The following is a 16,624-nucleotide window of genomic DNA, read 5'->3' on the forward strand; positions in this document are numbered from 1 at the left end:
CAGCGAGGAGGGTGACGTGGACAAGAATAAATGTTGCACACTGTGTAACATGTCCTTCACATCGGCGGTGGTCGCACAGTCACACTACCAGGGGAAGATCCATGCCAAACGGCTAAAACTGCTCCTGGGGGAGGAGCCCAGCATCACAAGCAAAGGTAAGGCTTTTTTTTCTGGAAAAAAAAACATTATTTATCAATGTGTCAGTATTGGATTGTTGAAGTGAAGAACATAAACACCCTGTGCACAGACGTCCTTTTCACTTTTGATATGATACAGTTATTGGAAACCTTGAGTATTGACTGATACCAATATATGAATTTTATTGTATAAAGTTAAAGTACCCATGATAGTCACTCACACACTAGGTGTGGCAAACTTATTCTCTGCATTTGACCCATCATTCTTGATCACCCCCTGGGAGTTGAGGGGAGCAGCGAGCAGCAGCGGTGGCCGCGCCCGGGAATAATTGTTGGTGATTCAACCCCCAATTCCAACCCTTGATGCTGAGTACCAAGCAGGGAGGTAATGGGTCCCATTTTTATAGTCTTTGGTATGACTCGGCCGGGGTTTGAACTCACGACCTACCGATATCCCCTTTTGATATTATTACACAATAATAATAATAATAATAGATTTTATTTGTAAAAAGCACTTTACATTGAGTAAACAACCTCAAAGTGCTACAGTGTATTAAAAAATTAAAAATAAAAATAAATACATTTAAAAAAATAAAATAAAATAAAATAAAAAGATAATAAAAAATAAATACAAATAAAAATTAAAACAGCCAAATAGCTAGAACTAGTATGCATATATCTAAATAAAAAAAAAAGGCTTTTTTAAAAAGAAGGGTTTTTAAGCCTTTTTTAAAAGCATCCACAGTCTGTGGTGCCCTCAGGTGGTCAGGGAGAGCGTTCCACAGACTGGGAGCCGGGGAGCAGAAATCCCGGTCTCCCATTGTTCGTAGCTTTGTCCTCGGCGGTTGGAGGAGGTCAGCCTGTCCGGAGCGGAGGTGTCGAGTGGAGGATTTGGGGGTGAGTAGTTCTTTGAGGTAGAGGGGGGCATTTCCATGGAGGCAGTGGTGGGTTAGTAGGGAGACTTTGTATTCAATCCTGAGTGGAACAGGAAGCCAGTGAAGGGATTTGTGAATTGGTGTGATATGGTCGTATTTCCGCACTCTCATCAGGATCCTAGCAGCACTATTCTGTATGTGTTGCAGCTTCTGGATGTTCTTGCTGGGGATCCCGACAAGAAGTGCGTTGCAGGAGTCTAGCCTGGAGCAATTGCCTATGGGTTTGATTATTTAAAATGGTGTACGTAGAAATTGATGGATAACTTTCTTTGAAATCCTAATCTGGACGACAAGCAGAAATGTAAATATGTACGCCGTTGTATGGTATTTAAATCTTAAAGTGGAACTACACTTCAATCCCTATGTAAGACAAGAACACATATGTTTTTTTCTGGTAACACTTTAGTATGGGGAACATATTCACCATTAATTAGTTATTACTTTTTAGAGTAACAAAGACTTAATTTAGAGTTATTTGGACACGAGGGGAACATATAAGGGTTAGGATTACTAATAAGCAATAATTCTGAGGTTATTGAGGGAAGACTTAGTTAATGGCTCACTGGTTGTATAATAAGGCCATGCAGAATAAGGCATTAATAAGTACTTAATAATGACTAATTAAGAGCCAATATGTTACTAATTTGCATGTTAATAAACAACTAATTAATGGTGAATATGTGTTACCGTTTTTCTTTTTTGGCCCCCGAGTCAAAATAATTGCCCAAGCCTGCTGTAGTCAGTAAGTTATTTCTTTTTATCTATCCTCTTGAGGCAGACTGTTTCGTACATGCACATGCCTTCTCCGCTTTTATCGTTTCTAATACAAAGTAGCGTACAGTTCTAACTAGTGTTGTAACAATACCAATATTTTCGTACCGGTACTAAAGTGATTTTGATACTTTTCGGTACTTTTCAGTACTTTTCTAAATAAAGGAAACCACAAAAAATTGCATTATTGGCTTTATTTTAACAACAAATCTTAGGGTACATTAAACATATGTTTCTTATTGCAGTTAAGTCCTTAAATAAAATAGTGAATATACTAGACAACTTGTCTTTTAGTAGTAAGTAAACAAACAAAGGCTCCTAATTAGTCTGTTGACATATGCAATAACATATTGTGTCATTTATCATCATATTATTTTGTCAACATTATTAAAGGCCTACTGAAAGCCACTACTACCGACCACGCAGTCTGATAGTTTATATATCAATGATGAAATCTTAACATTGCAACACATGCCAAAACGGCCGGGTTAACTTATAAAGTGCAATTTTAAATTTCCCGGGAAACTTCCGGTTGAAAACGTCTATGTATGATGACGTATGCGCGTGACGTTAATGGTTGAAGCGGAAGTATTGGGAGACATTGTATCCCAATACAAAAAGCTCTGTTTTCATCGCAAAATTCCACAGTATTCTGGACATCTGTGTTGGTGAATCTTTTGCAATTAGTTTAATGAACAACGAAGACTGCAAAGAAGAAAGCTGTAGGTGGGATCGGTGTATTAGCGGCTGGCTGCAGCAACACAACCAGGAGGACTTTGACTTGGATAGCAGACGCGCTATCCGACGCTAGCCGCCGACCGCATCGATGATCGGGTGAAGTCCTTCGTCGCGCCGTCGATCGCTTGGACGCAGATGAGCACGGGTGTTGATGAGCAGATGAGGGCTGGCTGGCGTAGGTGGATAGCTAATGTTTTTAGCATAGCTCTGACGAGGTCCCGTAGCTAAGTTAGCTTCAATGGCGTCGTTAGCAACAGCATTGCTAGGCTTTGCCAGGTGGTACAGCATTAACCGTGTGGTTACAGGTCCAGAGTTTGGTAGTATTCTTGATCTTCTGTCTATCCTTCCAGTCAGGGGCTTATTTCTTTTGTTTCTATCTGCATTTAAGCACGATGCTATCACGTTAGCTCCGTAGCTAAAGTGCTTCGCCGATGTATTGTCGTGGAGATAAAAGTCACTGTGAATGTCCATTTCGCATTCTCGACTCTCATTTTCAAGAGGATATAGTATCCGAGGTGGTTTAAAATACAAATCCGTGATCCACAATACAAAAAAGGAGAAAGTGTGGAATCCAATGAGCCAGCTTGTACCTAAGTTACGGTCAGATCGAAAAAAGATACGTCCTGCACTGCACTCTAGTCCTTCACTCTCACGTTCCTCATCCACGAATCTTTCATCCTGGCTCAAATTAATGGGGTAATCGTCGCTTTCTCTGTCCGAATCGCTCTCGCTGCTGGTGTAAACAATGGGGAAATGTGAGGAGCCCTTCAACCTGTGACGTCACGCTACTTCCGGTACAGGCAAGGCTTTTTTTATCAGCGACCAAAAGTTGCGAACTTTATTGTCGATGTTCTCTACTAAATCCTTTCAGCAAAAATATGGCAATATTGCGAAATGATCAAGTATGACACATAGAATGGATCTGCTATCCCCGTTTAAATAAGAACATTTCATTTCAGTAGGCCTTTAAGGACAAGTGGTAGAAAATTAATTATTAATCTACTTGTTCATTTACTGTTAATATCTACTTACCTTCTCTTTTAACATGTTCTGTCTACACTTCTGTTGTTTGATACTTTACATTAGTTTTGGATGATACCACAAATTTGGGTATCAATCCGATGCCAAGTCGTTACAGGATCATACATTGGTCATATTCCTGTGACCAGGGACATATTTCCTGAGTTTATAAACATAATATACATTTAAAAAAAACAAAAGAAGATGTTGTGATGCCAAAAAAAATTATGACTGTAGTTTGGTGTCTTTGGCCTGGAAAACATCAAATAGTTCAGAGCTTAAAGACCCAATTCTTGGTCTTGAGTGTTGGCCTTCCTTGGACACAAATAGTAAGTTGTTTGTTTTGGTTTTTCCCCAATGACAACAAATGACGTCGTATAGTTTCCTTTGAGCAAGGCAGTCACTGCATAACAAGCCTTAGGATAAATGTTGCAAACTGGCTTTTGACCCCATTGCTGAGGCTCTGTTAAATCAATTCTGACATCTTACATCAACCTATTACTCAAAGAGGTCAGTCTATTGCCAAAGTCTTGATTCAAATCCTACCTAATAGGACGTCATGTATTGTACACTGTCTGAGGCTCAGCTCTGACTCACTTAAATAGTTAAATAATTGGCTGTGACTTCAAATTCTTGCTTACAGTCATTGGACTTGTAATACCATCAGACATCAGTAGTCTTTGGGTGGGCTTCATACGCTAAGGGTTGAAGTGGTCGAGCTACTGTAATTGGGTTGTTTTTCACCAGTGAGCCCTCAGTGCTCGACAGAACTCATTCAGATTACCTAATGTAACCACCCACGAAGACAGGCAGAACAAGCTCTGTATTCCTTTCGTCAAGTAGAATTTGCATTTCTCTCTTCAGGCTTTTTCATGGTGATAACAGCTTGTGTTTTCACATGACTGCGCTAGCAGGACAATTGCTACATTGCAGTTGAGCAGGGCTGATGAAAGCCCCTATAGCTCGCTGTTTGCCGCATACACCACCGCTGCCTTGCCGGCTCTTCAAAACCCAAACTTGTGTTTTATAGGCTGTGCCACTATTAGTGCAGTTGGCTTGCATTTCATGGCGCTAGCTGGTAGCTAGTATTTCTCAGAGCAGTGTGCATTGCCCTGAAGTAAACTTGCATGCCTCGTCATTTTTTTAATGGATGTAAAAATATTCCCAAAGTTTTGATATGAACAAATATCAGCTGAAAAGGAAAACACTGACTATGGACAATGAAATGTGCCAAAGACATGAACTGATATGGACTCCAATCAGTTAAATGAAATACATTTAATCACGCTGCATCGTAAATCTATGCCAGTGACGAGGGCACCATTTTTAAAATGACCTATTCAATTATTACGGTATTACATTCCACAGTGGTACCTTGGCTAAAGGTCCCAACAAATCCAAATCTTACGAAAACCAAATGTTTCCTGTATGAAACAATCTGTTCCAATATTAACACGCAACACATTTTATGGGTAATAATTGTAACTTTACATGCAGAAAACTATGTGAAATACAAATAAAAGATGAATGAACATTATTACTTCAATCTTCATTGAAGACTCTTGTTGGTAAGGACCGTAAGTGGGCTATTGATCAAAGATATCACTGACCACCTCCCAGTTTTTCTGATATTTAATTGAAACTACAGGACCAAAACATTAGAAAAGCCAACCCAATACAGAAGAACGAGATCAGAGGAATCCATGAGTTCATTTAAACATGATTTATTGGAATAAGAATCAGAATCAGAATCGTTTTTATTGCCATTGTTTGAGAACGGGTTCACAAACTAGGAATTTTACTTCAATCGTGCAACATAAAACACATAGAACACAGAATAGGTAATAACATGAGCTGTAACTAAGCTATCCGATCTTGTTATTGTTCATGTGCCTGATGGCCGAGGGTAAAAAACTGTTCAGGTGGCGGGAGGTGTGGGTCTGGATGGACCGTAGTCTCCTGCCTGAGGGGAGAGGGGAGAGGGGAGAATAGTTTGTGTCCAGGGTGAGAAGAGTCAGCTGTGATCCGACCCTCACGCCTCCTGGTTCTGGAGGAGAACAGGTCCTGGAGGGGTGGGAGTTTGCAGCCAATCACCTTCTCAGCAGCATGTACGATGCGCTGCAGTCGATGCTTATCCCGGACTGTGGCGCCGGGGAACCACACAGTGGTGGAGGAGGTGAGGATGGACTCGATGATGGCTGAGTAGAACTGCACCAGCATCTCGGTCGACACCTTAAGTTTCTTCAGCTGCCGCAGGAAGTACATCCTCTGCTGGGCCTTCTTGATGAGGGAGCTGATGGTTGGCTCCCACTTGAGGTCCTGGGTGATGGTGGTGCCCAAGAAACGGATGGAGTCCACAATGGAGACGGGGGTGGGAGAGTCAATCAGGGTGAGGGGGGGATGGTGGGGCTGTGACTTTCCTGAAGCCCATGATCATCTCCACTGTTTTCTGGGCATTCAGCTCCAGGTTGTTGAGGCTGCACCAGGACGCCAGCCGGTCCACCTCTCTCCTGTAGGCGGACACGTTGGCATCTGAGATGAACCCGATGAGGGTAGTGTCGTCCGCAAACCTGAGCAGCTTTACGGACTGGTGACTGGAGGTGCAGCAGTTTGTATACAGGGAGAAGAGACAGGGGGACAGTACACAGCCCTGAGGAGTACCAGTGTTCGTGGTTCGACTGTCCGAGACAATCTTCCCAAGATGATGAGCCAAGAGTCATTGCCACTTTCATACTTTGATACCAGTTATTTCTAGAATTCCAATAGTATTTTTATCACCTTTTTTTTTTTTATTAGAGTGCTGGTACTCAACTTTCTTTGGCACCATCGTGTTTTTTTGCAGTTGTACGCATAAACAAATGCAGGGACTGAGTCACCAACTTGTGGGATTCTTTGTTGTGAACTGACACTGTTACGCCCAATGTTTGGTCTGACAACAACCCAGACGCTACAGGGGAAACATTGGCGAAAAGTTTTGTGAAACAGAATCATACGAATTTTTGGTAGTACAAAAAACAAGGGACCACTGTATTTTGAAATGAAATAATCATAGACTCAATTGACTAAATGATTGAAACCAGGGACAGATCCAGGTTTTTTTTTTAGTCCCGGGGCTATGGGGCGGCTTGACTGATTCGTGTGGGGGCTAAGAAAATAATCAATTTTCAAGACTATAGTTCTCATCTTTGAAATAAAATCAGTTGTCACGCATGTTCGATAAAAAATTAGTTTTAACTGAATTTGACAAGAGCATATTTAACAATCAGAATCAGAATCAGAATCAGAAATACTTTAATAATCCCTGAGGGGAAATTAAGATTTTCAGCACAGTTCCATTCAAGAGCAGACAAACATACATTACAGGGAGACAGAACAGGATCGCTGACAAGTCTGCCAACTTCCGGCACCCCTTACAAGGTGAGAAACAGCTGGGGGGGATAAATATTCAGTCTAAGCCTGGGTCCATGAATAGGGGGTCCAGACTGAGGCCAAGGGAAAAAATAACTCCTAGCCATAGCAAGAGGGAAACATCAAAGAACACAAAGGACATTAAAGACATTAAAAGAGCATAGCTGATGCAACCAGCCACTTCTACATACAGATACAAAAAAATAAATAGATACATACATTTAAAAAAAAACAAAAAACATATACACTGTGGTTGCCTCTGCGGTGTTCCACACCATCGTTTGCTGGGTTGGGGGGAGCATGGCCAGAGACAGGAGCAGACCCAACAAAGCAACCAAGAGAGCCGACCCCACTCTCGGCCGCCCACCAACTCTCGGCCAGTGTCCAGTCCGCATGGATGAGCGAGGGTGCGTCTAAGGAGACCGAGGTGTCCGATACCTGCTCATTCAGCCAAGACACTGTGAAGCAGAATAGCAAAATAGTTACAAAATAAACAATAAACAAAATAGCCAAGCCTAACACAAACAACCAAATCGGATTAGTTTGCCCTCAGGTGACACAGATCAGATAATTTTTTTGCCAGTCTAAATGCTCCAAAGTCCTTTAAATCGGACATTTCAGATCAGATTTGGGCCACATGAGGAGGTAGTCTGAATCCGATTTTTTCAAATGTGACTGCAGAGTAAACGGCAAATCAACCCAACTTGTACGTCATCTTTGGTCAAACTCCGTCATTCGTCTGCTGATCACTTTCCTTTTTTTTTGCAATTCTCTTCCTCCTCCTTCTGCAGTTGTTTTCTATCAACAGCCTACTTCCGCCACACGGCAGCCACGGCACAAACCCACTGACACGCTGATCTGTGGCGTCCATGTTCCTTGTTCATTTACCAAATCCGGTCAACTTTGTTTTCACTTTATCGAACCGCACAGGCAAGTAATGAGCAGGCCACATTGAGGCCTATGCATGTTTATACTGGAGTCTGATAAAGATCACACTTTACTTGTAAACTAAACAGTCAGATGGAAGAATCTGATATTGAAAAAATCTGATTTCTGTCTACTTTGTCCTGCAGTGTCAATGTAGTCATTATTAAGCCATTTCACATTCACACATGTTATGGTGGTAAGCTACATCCGAAGAGACAGCTGCCCTGGGGTAGACTGACAGAAACGTGGCTGCAAATTTTCGCCAACTGCTTGTCCAATCACTGTCAAACATCCATTCACATTTACATACCAGTGTGGGTGGCACTGGCAGCAAGTTGGCTAAAACGGTTTGCCCAAGAACACAACGGCAGTGACAAGGACGGCGGAAGCTGGATTTGTACCAGCGAGCGTCACCTACCTGAAACATAGACTAGATTTAGACTTCCTTTTTATTGTCATTCAAATTTGAACTTTACATTTCAGATGGTAGTGCAGGATAAAATAGCAATAAGGTGCAGATATAAATAAATAGATTACTGTACAGATAAATATATTGCACTTTTAAATATGCATCTACGTTTATGGATGTATGTTATATTGTCTTTATATTCCAGCCAGTTAATCAATTTTTGGGGGGAATTGAGGGGATTTTAATGATGCGTTCAAGAGTCTTATGGCCTGAAGGAAGAAGCTGTTACAGAACCTGGAGGTTCTGCTACAGAGGCTGTGGAACCTCTTTCTAGAGTTCAGCAGTGAAAACAGTCCTTGGTTGGGGTGGGAGGAGTCTCTGCAGATTTTCTGAGCCTTGGTCAGGCAGCGGCTTTTTGCGATCTCCTGGATAGGAGGAAGAGGAGTCCTGATGATCTTTTCCGCTGTCCTCGCCACTCTCTGCAGAGACTTCCAGTCTGAGGCACCGCTGGCTCCCGTCCAGACAGAGATGCAGTTGGTCAGCAGGCTCTCTATAGTGCCTCTGTAGAATGTGGTGAGAATGGGGGGAGGGAGCTGTGCTCTTTTCATCCGACGCAAAAAGTGCATGCGCTGCTGAGCTCTTTTTACAAGAGCTCCGGTGTGTAGGGACCAGGGGCCATATTTATCAAGCTTCTTAGAATTACTCCTAAGAAGTCTGCTAAGAGTTGACTTATGAGTAAAGAAATTCTTCGCTGAAAGCTGCACTTAAAAGTTAGTTATCAAGCGTCTTACTCACACTTTCAGCGAAGTGTAGGACTGAATCTTGAGTGTCACACTCAGAGCTGAATTACGACATTACTATGTGCCGTAAACGGAATTTTAGGTGACGCCATTTCTGTGTCCATAGAAATGACCAATCACGGAAGGGAATCCCTTGAGTTGAGTTGAGTTGAGTTTGAGTTTATTTCATTTTATACATCATCTAAGAATAAATAAATATCTTAGAAATATTTAAGTGGACAATGGGAGTGTATATTTTGACAATAAACTACAAAATAATACAAAACAAACAAACAATATTGGCAATGAATCAAAAATAAATGTGCATTTTCCAAGTGGCAAGATATCGAAGCATTGTGATGACCTTTAGTTCTGCTGTGAAAGCTCTGCTGCGTGATGTTGCTGATGAGATGACGCCCCTTATTAAATCTTTGACAAAAAATAATACCCGCTTTGTCTAAACCAGGGGTCACCAACGCGGTGCCCGCGGGCACCAGGTCGCCCGTAAGGACCAGATGAGTCGCCCGCGGGCCTGTTCTAAAAAAAAAAAAAAATTAAAAAAATTAAAAAAAATTTTTTTTTTAATTAAATCTACATAGAAAAAACACAACATACACTTTCAATCAGTGCATCAACCCAAACAACCTACCCCATGCACACTCATCCACACCCACTCACACAAAAGGGGTTATTTCTTTCTGCTACCAATATTCTGGTTCCCACAACATAGACAACACATCTGCAAGGGACACAGTCCCTGAAGCACACATGATTGTATAGGCTGCTGGTCCACTAACATTTTCATTAATTACTATTTTTGATGTAATTATTTTTATATTGTTTTACTTTCTTTTTTTTCCAAGAAAATGTTTTTTATTTATTTATCTTGTTTTATTAAATTTTTTAAAAAAGGGCCTTATCTTCAACAGACCAGGTTGTCAATGAAATTAGATTTGTTTGAAGGGTTTTTAAAACCAGGCCCAGTCCAGATAATGTCCAAGTCGGACTCAGCAACACACACCTTCATTCATGTACACAGAAAAAAATTAGGGAACACAACAGATTGCATATAATTTATAAACAAAATTACATTTTCAAAATAAGCATTTATGTACAGTCCAGATTATGTCCAGGTCACTCAAATTAGGGAACACAACAACAGATATCATATAATCTATAAACATAATTATACTTTCAAAATAAGCCTTTGAGGACTTCTCATCTTTTTTTTAATGTTTTTTGGCATCATTATCGTTTTCAACCATGTAACTTTCTAAAATTAGAAAATACTGAATAAATGTTTTAAAGAAAGTAATACTAAGTGAATATCTGTTTTTGGCCTTAAAAATAAACATTTTACCGAGTACTATAATTAAATTGACTAAATCATGATTGTCAATGAACTCTCCTAAAATAACAGAAACCACATTAAGCTTCATAAACACACCAATCCTTAAACACATTTTTTCAACTTCCACCCAAAACAAAGACACAATATGACAATACCAAAACAAATGCAGGGTGGATTCAGGCTCCTGACAACAAAATCGGCAATCATCTGACTCTGTCATATTCCATAATTTTAACATTTTCCCTGTGGGTAAGAAGTTATAAATAATTTTAATTTGAAAATAAAGATTTTGCACATCGATAGTGGTTTTATAGATTAGTTTGAATATGGCATCCCATGGCAACGGGCAGTCAAAAAAGTCCTCCCATTTTCCATTTGTGTTGTATGAGGCAGCCTTCAAAGATTTCTTTATTAAATAAAAATGATATATTTTTCTATTTATTTTAGTTCCTTTTTGCCAACTAGAATTTCTTATTAGAGGTTTACAAACTAATAATTTAGTAGTTCCATAATTAATTATTTGTTTCCATCTTTTCCCAATTACTCCAGTTAGTTGATAAAATGAAAAGCTTGAGCAAGCATCACCATACATAGCTCTAAATTCATCATACTTCATAATTTTACCATTCTCATTGATAATATCATTGACAAAAAGTATTCCTCTTTCAAACATATTTTTCCAAAAGAAAGGCTTTCCATCTATTACAATATTAGAGTTCATCCATATTAACTGCTGCAAAATATTGTCTCTTTTTTCTGGCACATAAAATTGAAAACACCACTATGAGTGGATTGTTTCCTTTATGAACCCCGCCATGTTACCCAGCAGACTCTCTGGGAGGGGATCACTTGTAAAAAAGGATACAATTTCTTTTGATACAGTACATGTTTTTTGTCCAACAGGACATTTGTGTACCACTCAATGTTTAAATACATCTTTGGAACAATTGATGCTTTTAAAGACAGACACATAGCTTCCAGGTTGAGAAGTTTCAGGCCCCCATATTCATACTCTTTGTACAAAACCTTTCTTTTAATCTTTTCTGGTTTGCCGTTCCAGACAAAATCAAAGACCCTCCGCTCATAAATCTTAAAAAAGTTTTGTGATGGAGCTGGTAATGACAAAAACTAATAAATAAATTGAGGAATAATTAACGAGTTGGCAATAGGCATTTTACCATACAAGGTTAGGGATTTCCCTTTCCATAATTGCATAATTTTGTCCAGCTTTTTTAGTCGATTATCATAATTTACTGAGCCTAGATCTTCCAGATTTTCTGGGACAACAACACCAAGTATGTTAACTGGTCCATCTGTCCACAAAACAGGCACTTTGCATTCCATTCGAAAGGACGTTCCCTTTAGATTTCCGATCCTTAACATTTTACATTTATCATAATTAAGCTTAAGGCCAGATTGCTGTGAAAATATGTCCAAAAGATTAAGAAGGTTCCGCAAACAATGAGGAAAAATCTTATCTTTGTGAATCAGCCTTTTCTGACATGAACTTCATCAAGAACAAACACAGAACACGCCTCACTGATGCACATCTGCAAGACTCACTCAGAGTTGCAGTGTCAAGTTACACACCAGAGTACAATACACTAGTTAACAGCATGCAATGCCAGGCTTCCCACTAACTGACAAAGAAACAGATAACAGATTTGGTGTCCAGTTCAAAGTGTGACATGATTTAAAAATTTGAGAGTTTACTTTTGTATTTTACATGAGTTATTATTTGTACAAACATGGTGCAAAGTAATTCATGATTTTTTAAAAAATGTTAGTGGCTAGCTAGTTAAAATGGGATATTGTGATTTCACAAGACTGTCTTAGAAGTGATCATTTGAAAATGTTCAATTTGAAAAATGTGCACTTAGAGAAAATATAAAAATAAAGTGTTGCATATTGATATTTATCTGTTTCTATATATATTTATTGTGAGAAATCATTAAGATGATCAGTGTCTCTTAAATATCGTGGAGAGTAGGAGTGATTCTTAGACTTAAGAAAGTTGATAAATAGCTTTTATTCTTAAGTTTGAGAGTAGGACTAAATTTCACAAATTCTCAGGACTTAAGTGTAAAATGGCACTCTAAGACGCTTGATAAATACGGCCCCAGGTCATATTGTCAGATATCTGCACCCCCAGGAACTTGGTGCTGCTTACGATCTCCACTGCTGTGCCGTTGATAAAGAGTGGAGCATGGATGAACTGGTGCCTCCTGAAGTTGACGATGATCTCCTTGGTCTTGTCGACATTCAGGACCAGGTTGTTGGTTCTGCACCAGTCAACCAGATGTTTCACCTCTTCCCTGTAGTCCATGTCATTGTTGTCACGGATGAGGCCCACTACTGTTGTGTCGTCCGCATTCTTCACAATGTGGTTAGTAGTGGACCTGGCGCAGCAGTCATGGGTCATCAATGTGAACAGCAGCGGACTCAGGACGCAGACCTGGGTGGAGCCGGTGCTCAGGGAGATGGCACCGCAGGTGTTGTCGCCCACTCTCACAGACTGGGGTCTGAGCCACACCCAAGCAAGCAAACTTCATAGTATCTGGAAAACAAATTGTAGTAACGTAATACATTTGTTTCTCAATGAATTTGTTCTTGATTTTCCACAAAGCATAAACAAGTTTTTGTTACTTCCCTCAGAGGTATCCCCCAGCCCTCTAAAGAGCTCTCCAGACACATCTCCCACAAGCTCCCCACGGCAACGACGTGACTCGGATCGCTACTGCCAACTATGCAACGCTTGGTTCAACAACCCGGGCATGGCTCAACAACATTATGATGGCAAAAAGCACAAGAAAAATGCTGCACGAGCAGACCTGCTGGAGCAACTGGGAAAGACTCTGGACGTGGGGGAGATGAAAGGTAAGGAAGCTCGACTGGACAATGGAGTTCCACCCTTAATTATTTTGAAGTTGTCTCTTGTGGCCTGCCTTTGATGTGCATGCACTGTGCAAGGCTCGAGTTAATCTTTTTTTTATCCATTCATTGAGTAAGTAAAACTAATTGTTTCAAGCATAATAGAATTGAAATAGAATACAATAGAAAGTACTTTATTGATCCGTGGGGGCAATTCAGCACACACACACACACACACACACACACACACACACACACACACACACACACACACACACACACACACACACACACACACACACACACACACACACACACACACACACACACAATGGCAATGCTTTTGCTGCTACTGAATGATGCCGCAGATCGTGCCCTGGAGAGGGAGTGCATATTTGATGGCCATGTAGACCTATTTGCCCCAAGTGACGAATATGTATTTGAACGCCGCAGTCCCCCCCTTTCTTAAACTTACGTTTTGACACGATGTATTCCCCCCGCGGGATAATACGAATTTCTCTTCTGTAATCTCTTTGTGTTTTCTCCGTGTGTTTGATGATCAACTTTTCCGCATGAATTGTGCCCTCATATGGGGAATTGAGGGCGTTTACCTATGCAAATTACGGAATTAAGGGTGTTTATATATGCATATTGGGGAAATACGGGCATTTTTATATGCAAATTATGATAGACACGCACACGCCAACAATTTGGCATTCAGCAACTTAAGAACAGCAGGTGGGAACAATTTGGGCGTTTAAGAACACGTCATGAATTTGAATGGATTCCTCTTAGGAAATCACTTAGGAAGAAAGATAAGAGGAAAAGTTAGGAACTTATTGCTGAATGCGGCCCAATGTGAAAAGTGTTTTTTTTAGTTTGTAAATTTGTTCAAAATAGCAAACAAAAATCACATGTACGTAAGTATTCAAAGTCCATCCATCTATCCATCCATGTTCTACCGCTTGTCCCGTTTGGGGTCGCGGGGGGTGCTGGAGCCTATCCCAGCTGCATTCGGGCGGAAGGCGGGGTACACCCTGGACAAGTCGCCACCTCATCGCGGGGCCAGTATTCAAAGTCATATGTTAAAATTCCATTTAAAATGATACAAATCTGATTGTCACCTCTGCAAATATGTATGCTAATATAAGAAACCAAAGCAACATTTGACTGAGCCAAAAGGTGAAAAATCAACTCAGGGAACATAACGCATGTAGAAATGGAGACATTTATGCAATAAAAAGACTAATTGTGAATGTCCCACTCCAGGCACACTCTACTGTCCTCTCTGATTGACCTTTCACACGTCACCTGACTCACTCGTTACTAAGTGGAGAGCATTTATTTTCTACTGACCAAGCTCTGCAGCCCCAACATATGTCGTAGCAGCGGCTCTACTCTTAAAACTTGAGATCCTCTCAGCATGAGCCGAGCTGGCAACAGAATAGAATATAATTTGCTCCTGTAAAAAAAAAAAAAGATTACTAGTCTCGGAGGGTTTTATTTCAGTTGTTCATTTTTTCGGGGGGAAAAAGCAGATAAAACTAAAGCCATTTCAAATGGCAACGTTCTAGCTTTAAGAAACACTCGAATCATTCAAGAAGCGATTGTGGTTGTCAGTTACACTTAAAATTTTAGATTTAGGAGAGTGGAAAAATTATAATAATTATGGAATCATGAAAAACTAACAGACAAAAAAAACAACATTATAACACAACACGAGTGCTTTGTTGCACCACCTCTGGCTGTTATAACAGCTCTGAGGCACGGGCTTTACAAAGTTAAAATGTTAAAGTACCAATGATTGTCACACACACACTAGGTGTGGTGAGATTATCCTCTGCATTTGACCCATCACCCTGGGAGATGAGGGGAGCAGTGAGCAGCAATCATTTTTGGTGATTTAACCCCCAATTCCAACCCTTGATGCTGAGTGCCAAGCATTGAGGCACTGGGTCCCATTTTTTAAAGTCTTTGGTATGACTCGGCCGGGGGTTGGAACTCACGACCTACCGATCTCAGGGCTGAGGAGATGCCAACTTTTACTCTTCATCAATATTGCTCCAACTTTTCTCTGATTTCTTCCGTCAGATCAGCGTTGCAGGTTGAAGTCTTGTCAGCCACCATTTTCTTCAATTTCCACCAAATGTTTTCAATTGGATTGCGATCCAGACTTTTAGCAGGCCATGACTAACTTCATGAATCTGTTTTCAAGGGCAGTTCTCAAAATAATGTTAATTATACAATGTCATGCACAGGTGTACTTATAACATTTGTATCGACAAATGATCATATTCATAGTCGCGGCAGAGAGGGGGGATGTTTTCTTCTTCCTAACAGGGGCATAAAAGAAAATAATTCTTAAGCACTGTTTTGATGAAAGTTTTTACAGTTTTTGTTCTACGACAAGAGACATTGTCAGAAAAATTGTATGTAAATTATCAAAAAACTTTCCGTTCTCTAAGTTCCCAATGAACAGACAAGAGGTTGTCTTTGTTGCACCAAGCAAAGGCTTGGAAAATTCCATTGTGTACGATGGGAGGAGACGAGAGGGGGGTTATCTATTGTGATCCAGGACTTGCCCAAGCTGAATCCAGGACCAGCCCAACCCCGAGGCATCTTTTTCTTTGGTGTTAATGTGACCGAAAACAATGAGTGTTTACATACTCCCCATTCCTTTAGAAACAGCTGTTGTTATGTAAACAGGGAAAATCCAAATAAAAAGAGGTGGCGCACAATCTTTCGCCAGAGCGTGATGGAAGACTGCACAGAGAGTACAGTCGTCGCGTTTCTCCTCAATTGAGCCAAATTGAATTCTGTCTATGTTTATTTCTTTGCTTCTTGTCTCGTCTAATAGATGTCATCAGTGTTTGAACCTGACAGACATTATCATCTTGAAAAGTATGTCATCATCCCCAAACATCTTTCTGATTGATGGAATAAGAAAAGTGTCCCAAATGTCAATGTAAATTTGTGCATTTATTGAAGAAGTAATGACATCCATTTCTCGTTAGTGCCATTACCATCAATGACTCTATACATTTGCACTTCAGGCAGCCGCCATCATCAATCTCATTGGAACGCCACCAAACAAACGTTCCAGTATCAACACCTAGCCCGATGCAGATTCATCACTGAAAATAACTTTCATCCAGTCATCAATAGTCCACGATTGCTTTTCCTTAGCACATTATTGTAAAGGTTTTTTTGTGACGAACCCCAAGATGCAGAGACGGCAGGCATTGAACGGGAAAACATGATTGAATTAAATACTATGG

At 40.4% G+C, this 16,624-nt stretch overlaps 1 protein-coding gene across 1 annotated transcript in view; it reads left to right on the top strand.

Moving 5' to 3' along the window:
* The window catches only part of zmat4a (zinc finger, matrin-type 4a), a 76,198-nt gene that overhangs the window by 30,344 nt on the left and 29,230 nt on the right, over positions 1-16,624 (top strand). The window contains exons 4-5 of the mRNA XM_062049661.1: positions 1-155; positions 13,131-13,352. The exon at positions 1-155 is cut by the window's left edge and continues 2 nt beyond it. Of these exons, the coding sequence (XP_061905645.1) occupies positions 1-155; positions 13,131-13,352 (377 nt within the window). The remainder of the gene's footprint in view (positions 156-13,130; positions 13,353-16,624) is intronic.

The sequence above is a fragment of the Entelurus aequoreus genome, linkage group LG06, assembly GCF_033978785.1.
Source record: "Entelurus aequoreus isolate RoL-2023_Sb linkage group LG06, RoL_Eaeq_v1.1, whole genome shotgun sequence".
Classification (NCBI taxonomy): Eukaryota; Metazoa; Chordata; class Actinopteri; order Syngnathiformes; family Syngnathidae; genus Entelurus; species Entelurus aequoreus.